Below are 11,686 nucleotides of genomic sequence, written 5' to 3'. Positions count from 1 at the left end.
TGGATGTTTCTTTTGATTTCAGTTATGCACTCCACAACCCACCCTTGCTCCCAACTTCAAGAACATTTTTGAATAAACGTTTATTTTAGATTTTTTTTTGCATGACAAATTTGATATATACTCTATAAACATATCTTGTTATTGGACATTTTTTTAATATTGTCATAAAATTTTTATTAAAATATTTTATTTCGTAACCGTCCTAAAAAGTTACGTTGCAGGACGTTCAAAAGACATAAAACTTATTACAACATTTTTATGTAAGGTGCAAATGGTTTTGTTCTATAAAGTTAAGTCTTATAAAACAGATTATGATACTTAGGCTCTGTTCGTTTTTACCTAAAAAGCACTTAATACCCTCTTATGTCTGAATCGGTCAGACCTTAGGGTATTAAGTGTGTTTTTTTTTTTTCAATTAAGAGCTTAAAAGGTCTGATTATGTCTGAATTATTTAGAGGTAACATTTTCACTTAAAACTTCTTAATTGCTTTTAGAGCTTCCAATGCTTGCAAATAAAGCCTAGATTTCAATGATTCAGATTTCATATTTCAGACGTAAAAACAAACAGTCTGACTGATTCAGATTTCAGACTTCAGCAACACCTCTTAAAATTCAGAAGTGACTTCAGACTTAAACACCTCTTAAAAAACAAACGTCACCTTATTTTTTTTATTTTTTTTTACGTTTTATAAACACAATTTATCGTAGTACACTCAAATAAATTATCGAAATGTTCCCGCAAAACCTTTAATGTATAGAAAAGTGATCAAATGTGGCATGCAAGCGGCAAGCCTCCAATTACTTGTCCGGATGGCTAAGAAACATATTCAGCAAATTGTTTCAAAAGTAAATTTGTTTATGTTTTTTATTTAATAAATGAAAGAGTATGAATATATTTTTATATTCATTTAGATAAATAAACGAATATGAACAATAGCTCTTATTCGTTTATTTATATTCGTTGTTTGCTATATTTGTTTTATATATATATATATATATATAGAGAGAGAGAGAGAGAGAGAGATTGGTTATTATACAACACTTTATATTTGTACAATCAATCTCAACCATCCATTTAATTTGATAAATATATGATTTCATAGAAATTTTTATTGTTTCATGATATAAAGTATTAATCATAATTAATGAACCATATTCATCATCCATAAATATTCAAATCATAATAAATGAACTCTCATCATTTCCATAAATATCTCAATTAATTGGGTTGCATTGGTTGTACAAATGGACATGGTTGCATTTGAAATATACCTTATATATATATTACAACATTGATATATAAAATCATTAATTAATTTAAATTTGTAGAATTCCTTTCTCATCTCTTTTAAGTTTATACCCTGTTTTTAATTTTGTTGTGTTATTTTTGAGGAACGAAATAATGAGTAATGATGGTTACTTTTTGTTTATTTGCGTTCGTTCATTTACATTCGTTTAGCATCTTAATAAATAAACATGAACAAACATATTTTCTTAATGAACGAACATAAACACAAAAAAATTGTTCGTTTACCTTTCGTTTGTTGGTTAAGTTAATGAAAGAACATGAATAAACCTTCATTCGCTTCATTTACAGCCCTAGCTCGACCCGAAATAATTTAATTATATATATATATATATCTTGACAGGGGTTATTTATCAAACGCTTATCAACAAGAATCATCACTTTCACTTACCTTATCTTGTAACTTTTTTTGCCATCAAAATTAATTGTTGGTAAGCGTCTCTTACCCGATAAGCATTAATCTAGTAAGAGTCTTATCTCTCATTTATCAGGTAAAATTCTCAATATTCTTACTATACGCTTCACCGGTGTTATAATCACCCAATAAAATAAATAACACCTAATAACATTTAATCACCAGACTTGTAAATGAACATATAATAAAGGGGAAGGTTGATTTACTTAAGAAATTATGTGCTTGATATAATTGCATTAACACACATACGTACATTATTGTAAATGGCAGTTTTTGCCGAGTTGTATAATTAATAAACCCACATAAATTAACGCTTTGCATTACATAATAAACAAAACCATTTAAATTTTCTTTGATTATATAAAATGTTAGAACCAAATTGTTATAATTTATATTAAATGAAATGAGATGAGATGAGAAGCGACGCCCCGACTTCGACACCTTCCCTACAGACCTTCCGATTTCTCCTAAGCTTTTCCCCAAGAAAAAAGACCAGAGATTCCTTCTCTCTCCAATTTTATTGAGTATATATATATCTTGTGTGTGTGTGTGTGTGTATATATAGATATATATATATATATATATATATATTCCAAGTTTATTCCCATTGCCAATTCCAGTTTAGATCCATTTCTTCTCGTACAAACCGGATCTCCTCTGTTCACAGACAAAACCATCCGAAATTTAATCTCCTTGCCACCCCAAACCAATTCTCAGTCAAATTAATTAACCAAAACTACGTCAGGGAAGGTTTTTAGCGAGAGAGAAGAATGGTTATGAACAATGATCCAAGTGATGTTAGAGATAAAATGCAGAAATATCAAGAATATATTGGAGCTTTAGAAGAAGAACGTAGAAAGATTCGAGTTTTTGAACGTGAGCTTCCTCTTTGTCTCGAGCTTGTTTCTAAAGGTAACTGATAATTTTTTCCCTGTAAAATTGAATACAAGCGGTTTCTCACACAGTTGTGTGTGACTAATTTTCCTAATTTGGAAATCGATCTTTTTGACAGTTTTGTATGTAGGTTCTTGGTTTTTTGGCTATGTGAACTGGTTGTGGTTGGAAAAGAAGCTCCTGATAGTGATTTGTTTTGGTTACATATTCACACAGTACACGCTCACTGTGTGTGATATGTTCCATTCCAAAGAACTTACTTCTCTATATTTTGTTAGGTACTTGATTGATTTCTTGATGATCCAATTCTTAATGAGATTTTGTTTGTCGGTGGAAATCTACTTTTGCAGCGATTGAAAGATGCAGACAGGAAATGTCTAGGGATTGCTTTAATGTTCAATCTGATCAGTATTCTGAACAAACATCGAATGAGGGTCCAGTTCTGGAAGAATTTATTCCCATTAAACGAAACTTATTCACAAATGAAGATGAAGGTGAGGGGCAGCAGCAACAAGAACAACAGCTATCTCATAAATCCAAGAACATTTGCAGCCAAGATAAATCATCTCCATTTTCTTTGAAACCAGACTGGCTTACATCTGCTCAACTCTCAATTCAATCCCCAGATCCACCCATCGAAGAGGTAACTAAATAATTAATCAAATTTTGTGATTTTTTATGGGGTTAATTTGATTAAAGATTGGATTTTTATTATGATCTTGATTTCTGTTGTTTTTTAGGACTTATTGTCGAAGAAGCTTTTTGCTACGGAGGTAAACAGAAATGGTTACGGCGATTACCATCCTTTCAAGAAGAAGAAAAGCTCTTGTGCAGCCCTGACTACTGGAGTAGAGAAGTCATTGACTTGTGCGGCCATGGTGCCAACTGCTGCCGTCAGTTCCTCAGTGGACACAGACGGTGGTGGTGGTGATGGTGGTGGAGGAGGAAGTAAGGGTGAAGATAAAGGCAAGTCTAATATAAAAGAAAGGAGGTGTTGGTCGACGGAATTGCATAGACGGTTCCTTCATGCTCTTCAACAACTTGGTGGTGCCCATGGTGTGGCTTTTTACCATCTTTAAAGGACTTAGTTTTTTTCTGATCATATTTACTAAAAATCGAAGTTACAGTAAAACTTATCCATAAACAATAACTATTTGCCTGCAGTTGCTACACCAAAGCAAATCAGGGAATTAATGAAGGTTGATGGGCTCACGAATGATGAAATTAAAAGCCACTTACAGGTTTGTATTTTAATTTTATCGCACCCTACAATTTCATTATACCTAGTATTTGATGATTAATCTAACAGCATATTAATGCTTACTGAAGAATCCAAATTAACGTTCTAACTTTTTGCTCTTAATACAACAGAAGTATCGTCTGCATACAAGAAGGTTGAACCCTACAATCCACAACAACGACCCACATACTGCCCAACTAGTGGTGGTTGGCCGGATATGGATGCCACCCTTGGAATATACCAGAAAGGCCGCCTCATTTCCACCATCGGGAAACACCAACAATGCCAAAGTAGTATATGCCCCAATTGCTTCTCTACCACCATCTATTACTGCATCTCGATACAAAACAAGACAATGCAAGCAACAATCCAATTATGAAGAAAAAGGTAGCCAAAGCCATAGCAACTCGCCATCCACCACCACCATATCTCCGGCCTTCTAATCTTCATCGCTACCACCACCTAAATGTTTTTAGAGTGATAGATGTTGAAAATTTGTGAAAGGCCATTGTACTTGTTATGCTTGTTAATTTTCATTCAGTAATCTTTTGAAGGTATAGGATTCCATTCATAGATGTTATTTACCTTTTCTTTGTTGTTTTTAATCACTCCACAATTTTACAAATAGAGGGTGTCGATCATTACATTTGAGACAAAGTAATAAGGCCTTGGAAATTTGAATGACGATACAGTTTTACAAATTATAGTTTTCTGTACTAATTACCCTTAATTATTTTTCTCTATTTTGGTCCCATGCATGAAGATAGAGACGATGAATTGTTTTAAAATCAATAATATATATCTGCATTAGTTTGTTTAATTAATACATCCTAGCGATTTTATAGGAAACATATACCCACAAATGAAACAAATTCAACATCTTTAGATTGTTTTAATATTCCCGTCAGACAAGACCAAGAATAACGATGCTCACTTCAACAAGAAACATAAGTTAATGAATATTGTTGTATCCAAATGTCTGCAAAGCATATTAAAAGTGTTTCTAGAAGACTTTTAGAAGGATTCAACGTTGCAGTTGAAGTTATAGATAAGCATTCAAAGAAAATCAGCATTCTGCAGAATCCAACTCGTAATAAAATCTCGGTAAATCTTGTTCTCCCTCAAAGTATAAATATAGGCATCGTCAAACCATTATCTGGGTGTGAGAATTACACGAGCATTCAAAAAGTTATACAATCACAAATTGCTCAATAGTGTTCAATGTCCAATATCAAGTTCAATATTCAACTTAACTAGAGACACAATTTATTCCGGAGATGAAGTGCAAAACAATCAGGCTTTGGGAGCTAGATAGCCATGCAGCACAGAGGTTTGCCAACACATTGTAGGAACCAATTGCAAGCTAACAAATCTTATAAGAGGAGGTCTTATAAAAGATAAATCATTACTTACTATGTTTTTTTAATCGTTGATGTTTGAGTCAACTTGTGCATAACTCGATTAATTTGATGTGATCCTAAAATAATATAACAGCCAGAACGAAAAATCTCTATGATATGATCCTCATACTCATCTAGCAAGTAACAACGTATAGGGAGAAAGGCCCAAAGTATATTGTACTATGTTGAATATATGATGAATTGGTAATTCTCCATCTAGTCAATTTTATATATAGTCAATTTTATGATACAGCTAGCAAATTGCATAACGATTTATTGTTTGATTGTGTTGCTTTATTTTGCAGTGTTACAGTTAATATTGCAGCACTTCCCACACTGCACTATGTGTCAAATACTACATACCTAATATGAGATATAAGCGATAAAAGGCATGGTTCATGACCACATTAATAACTACATAACCACTCTCCATGATCACCTTTCATTTCTTCCAACCGTAACAACTTTGTTTTTATTCCTATATATATTGGAGAACCATTTTTCGAAATCTCTTCTTTGAAAAATGAACTTTCAAAACTTCTTATTTTAGGAAACCAAAATGAAAAACGATTTTGTTTTGTTCCTATTTCATGGAACATGAACCTGGACACTATGGGGCTGTTTGGCAATTGTTGAATGGTTTGGTGCAGAATGATTAAGAGACTCTCATGATATAATACAAAATAAAATATAATTATTTGGTAATTGTGTATAATAAAATTAGGGCTCTTAATGGTTAAGGGAGTTTCAGAATACAAAATCATTCAGAGGGTTTTAGAACCATTAAGAGCAGACTTTTTTTTTTGTCAAACAAGATTCACCTCTTAGCGATTCAGAGGTTGCCTCTTAATGGAACTATTAAGAGGTAAACAAACAACCCCTATGTCTCTTAAATGACATGTTTTAAAAGTCAGTTTTTTAAAATGAGGATTTTAAAAACGTTGGTTTTTCAAAATAAGAATGAAAGTAAATTTGGTTTCATTTTTGTGCGTACATATGCCTTGAAGTAAATTTGTTGTACATTTTATTTCATTGTAATACATCAAACATATTGAGTAGTGACTAGTGAAATGTTATTGAAAGTAAAGTATCTGCTTTATTAAAGATTCAAGCTGAATTTTTTGGTTAAAGATACTCCTAATGCCCGATTTAATTTATTTTATAGAGTACGTAACCTAAAGTAGAGGGATGAGTTCAAACCCCTTTGCTCCAAGTGAAGTAAAATAAATCTTTAATTACGTATTTAATTTCATATATATGTTTGAATTCTTTGTTAAAGTCCAAAGAGAATTATGGATTATATGTATGCATTGGTGGATGTATTATATCAAAATAGGTGTGGGAAGTTAATGTTTTAGTTGGAATTTTGGTCAAACTTTTTGTTTTCCTTCTAACTTAAAAACCGTGAAGTTACCAAACATAGCATAGATTATTAAGTTAATAATTTTTCTAATGTTATAATCATAAAATTAATTTTTAAAGAAGACCAGATATTTCTAAGTATATAACTTGATCTTAGTGTTAACAGACACAACTTAAACCAATGGGCTAAGTTCTCGTAACATAGGTTAAAATGACAAAATTTATAAAATAAACCATATAGTAAAATAGTTTTTCTTAATTCATATATACGGTTCGTCCTCAAAAAAAAATTAAATATAGTTCACATTATTTAAGGCAAAAAGTATAAAACCACACATGCAAGAATCGCCATGTTCAAGAATAACCGATGACAGAAGATGCAAAATCTTGACTCTTGAGCGAGAGATGTCATCTCTTTTAATGAGAATGACCCTTTATATATGGAACCACCAATTAAATTACCCAAATACCCTCTTTATCGTAATTATACGTGGTACATTATTCTCTCCTCGATAGATGGTAAATTAATGAAAACAAAACATATTCAATATATGAATCTAAAACACTATTACTTAAGAACACATCAAATAGGGGCAAGATAGAGACGAGGTTCCATGTTTTGCATATGGTGGCTATAACAAAAAAGCATTAAAAATGCAAAATTAGAAATGTTAGTTTGCTTACTATTAGATGTTAACATGTTTCGGTGTTTGTAATTTAGTATTAACTTATTCAAGACCATGAATACTCTTTTTATGAAATACTTCATAAATATATATATATATATATAACAGCATTGATACAATAACGTTACATTATTTTTTTTTAAATACGATAAAAAGACATCTCAAAAAATTATATGAGCAATTTTTTTCGTAAATAATCAAGTTAGGGTATATTTCCTCAACGAATGACTACACAATTAACATAGGTTTCAAGTAAAATAGAGTTGAAAAGTAAAGAATAAATTCGATAATTTAATTAAACATTTCAACTAATAATAATCTATCCATCCATCCACATCTATATATATATATATATATATATATATATCTCTCTCTCTCTCTATATATATATATATATATATATAATTTCAAAAATATATAAAATGATGTTAGACCTGGCACATCGATATTAGAGACGATATGGAGAAAGACATCACATAATACTATCATTTTCATCCCCACAAATATAAGACAAATCGCATGCCATCCCCAACCTGTATTAAAGCATCCTAAACTTATTTTGTCTCAAAATACGAAGTCTTTGGTATTAAAACAATTTTAGTTTTTCTAGATAAATACCTACGTGTTTTGAGTTGTATTTATTAACCATATATAGTATAACCACTTGACAGATGATGTACGGATTTGGTTTTAAATCTTTCGTATGATTATATTATATGGTATACATTTGAAATAAAATTTTATTATACTTGTTTTTTTGAGTGATTTATCATAACATAATTAATCCATATCTTCTATTTTTCATATAAAACGAAAAACCCCTTTATAAATTATAATTTATGATTTCATTGTGATATCTTCAGAGTTTTTTTGTAAAAAAAAGGGCTGTTTCAAAAAAATTAGTAAAAATATGGGTGATTTAAAAGTATTTGTAGAAATATGAGTGTTTTATGGGAGACCCACTTTTTTATAATCTTATTTTATATATTTTTATTCTAAACCTTGTATACTTACATATTTAACCCTTTTACTTACATCTTTCTTTTTATTTATTTTTATTGTTTTAATTTTTTTATTTTTAACCCTTATTATATATTATGTATGAATTGATTTATTTAAAATATAAAATTAAGATTTATATATTATTTTTAGTAAATTACATCATTAAATATATCTCATTAATACCTTTAAACTAATACCAACATTTAATATATTACAATTTTAGGAAAATATAATACAAACTAAACGATAAATTAGAATACGAACATATTAAAATGTTACGAAATTACGTACAACATTACAATAAAAATTAAAATGCTAAAAAAACATAATGCGAATTAAACACTAAATTAAATCATTACAATACGAAATAAACACTAATTAAAACAAAACAATACGAATTAAACACTAAATTAAAACATCAATTATAGAGATTATAAGTTCACATCTCATTGAATTTTGGTTGAGAATTTGGACAATTAATTTCTCCTATTATGCCCAGGTTGGTGGCATAGTCCACATCTGCGAGGTTTTCGTCAGGATGACGAATGTCCATCTCATTGTTAAGTAAAATTTATGGAAGCCGTCTTCAAGAAATTGTTGAGTTGCACAAGGACGTGGTATAAGACAAGAGAAATGATGAACATAATATAATCAATAATATGATATCATACACAAAAGAATCAAAGACTTTTTAAGTAAAGAAAATATTCGAATATTCGAAGGTAATGAAGCATAAGGTTTGTCAATGACTCAATGTCATTCCCATTTGATGAAGTATATTCTTCATTATTTTACATTATCATTGTAGCTAAGTAGATGAACCATTTTCAATCCCTTAATTAAATCTTGCCTTGTTCAAGGATATCCTTATGGCATCTAAATCTTGCTTTATTATTTGCCTAATTCATTATTTTTATGGAGAAGGCAAGAGGTAGAACTTTAATTAATACCCAGATCATTTGGAGATAGAATCAAATCAGACGCCCTATTATCTCATTATTAATCTTGTTCTATCTCGATATGTTTGTGTAATATATGAGTTTCGATTCGTTTGGTTTCAATTTCTAAAGTTGTGATGTAAACATGACTCCAAAGGGAACTATACAAATTTGTGAACAAGGGTTCATGATTTAGAGAGAATCTTTGTAAACATTGAGAGGTCATATGAAGCCAACCATGAATCAACATGATGTTAATAGTTTATTATCAAATGTCAATAGCCTCTTGGTGCAATTGAATTCCAAATATCCAAACAACATTTTGATTATGATAAGATTATAGAGTCTCCAATAAATTATCATAAATATATCAATATGTAATTAAACAAAAATGTCTCGTCTTTTTTTTTTATTAACCTGGATATTCAATCCGTTATATATATGAACCGACTAATCTTAGCCCGGAATCACCGCATTTGAACCTCCGTGACCACAAGGGGATTTCATTCCTACTTGGAGACCTCCAGGTACTTTTGATCTTTGGAGCCAAGCTCAAACCAATCAAGCACCACCCCTGTAGTTAATGCCTCGTCTCTTGTGTATGGTTTACCACGTCTTTCAAAATGATAACTATTATAAACTACGTTTCCCCCCTTTCTTCAATACGTGAGAGCTAGTAGTTGGAAACCAATATTTACACAAGGTCTTACCACATATGCCATTGCATATCTAATGTAGAATCTATGCTTAATGCATCTTGCAAACCATCAGAAGCATTTTCTATTAAAATATGTTTTCTACATATTATATATATATATATATATATATATATAAAGACATATATAATGCAAATAGATAAGGCATGGAAGAACATGACTAGATTTGATGTTGTAAAGATCGAGAAATTAAATATGTCCCTTGAGTGAGTAAAGAGCCAAATTTGCTTTCACAACAACTAAACATTGTATTCATAATTGAGAGGAACATTGTGGTTTGACTACTATACACAATATACTGTTGCATGTACTATGCCACGTATATGCATACCTATATGTAATTGGATTGTTTGTTATTAGATGTAACTACAACAAAATTCGATTTATAGGACGTCTTCAATCTCTAAGCGTTTCAATAGACTGTTTTATAGGACTTAATTTATAAGACAAAATATAAAGTGTTCTATCTAAATGCGTTGTAATAAGTTTATATGACGTTTTTGGGCGTCTTAACAAGTTTTTTAGATTATTTTTAATACAAAGCGTCACATTAGCAACTTTACAGGACACTTCTGAGAAAGTGTCTTATAAACTCAATTTTTTATAAGACACTTGTTTTTATAAGAAAGTTTTTCAAATAATGTTCTATAAAATTTCTCATGGGACGCTTTATATTAAAAGTGTTCTAAAAAAATTATTACGACGTCAAAAAATGTCATATAAACTTATTACAACGTCTTTAGATAGGACACTTTATTTTTTGATCCTATGAACTAAGTCTTATAAAGAGGTCTATTAAAACGCTTAGAAATTAGGAACATCCTATAAACTTGATTTTGTGATAGTGTGTATATGTTTTAACGTTATTGTTGCAAACAGTGTTTATAAATTACTGCAGCCATATGTAGGTAAAAAGGGACGGAAAAGACATGCCATATCTTTATATATAGTTTGATATAAATGTGGCCTCTATACACATATATATATATAGAGAGAGAGAGAGGTTGGTTCAAATATTAACCAAAATTTTTGTGTTAACTTTGTTAACAAATCTTGACCATTGATTCATACAATAAAGGGTTGTGATTAATTATGATTAAAAATTAAATTTTTAAATTTATAATTTCAAAGAACATATGTGAATAAAAGGGAAAAGGGTATTTAGGTAATTTTCTTTTTTATGTAACTCTCATATCATTAATTGAGAGTTACAAAATAAAAAAATCTCATTATTTTTAGTAATTTATTTTTGTTAATATAAGAACCATAAAAACACACACACACATATAAATACTTTTTTTTTGTCTTGGTCCCAATTCAACACTAAACAAGTCCGAACTAATTGAATACTTGTGTCCCAAATTTCAAGAATTGGGTCGTAATAAATGATATAATTGACAACTCGAAATTGTAGATTATCACTTTCCTGCAAGAGATCCGGCGGGAAAAGTTTTCCTAAATTTACACCATCCGTTTTTTTATATGAGACTACAGGTTGAACCAAAACAAAATACTTTTTTTCATACCTCCCTTTGGCATCCACTAATTCGGAGCTTAATTTGAAGGCCATATTTCGACCCGGACGTTTTCGGGATGCCGCTAATAACCATTCATTGTGTCAAATACGAACAAAAATTGACATATATATGAACTTAGACTATATAGCATTTATGAAAACAAGATGAATATAATAAAAATAGTTGTTACACGAAAGTAAATAAATAAAA

At 30.1% G+C, this 11,686-nt stretch overlaps 1 protein-coding gene across 1 annotated transcript; it reads left to right on the top strand.

Moving 5' to 3' along the window:
• Positions 1-2,417: 2,417 nt before the first annotated feature.
• LOC112525706 (transcription factor HHO3-like) lies at positions 2,418-4,510 on the top strand. Its single transcript, XM_025135940.1, has 5 exons — positions 2,418-2,633; positions 2,966-3,258; positions 3,356-3,671; positions 3,780-3,856; positions 3,987-4,510. The coding sequence occupies exons 1-5, from the start codon at positions 2,492-2,494 to the stop codon at positions 4,296-4,298; spliced, it is 1,140 nt and encodes a 379-aa protein (XP_024991708.1). The 5' UTR covers positions 2,418-2,491; the 3' UTR covers positions 4,299-4,510.
• Positions 4,511-11,686: the final 7,176 nt, after the last annotated feature.

Source organism: Cynara cardunculus (genome assembly GCF_001531365.2).
Source record: "Cynara cardunculus var. scolymus isolate 2C chromosome LG 13, CcrdV1, whole genome shotgun sequence".
Classification (NCBI taxonomy): domain Eukaryota; kingdom Viridiplantae; phylum Streptophyta; class Magnoliopsida; order Asterales; family Asteraceae; genus Cynara; species Cynara cardunculus.
Note: the sequence above shows the minus strand (reverse complement) of the source record. Positions and strands in the feature narration are given on the sequence as shown.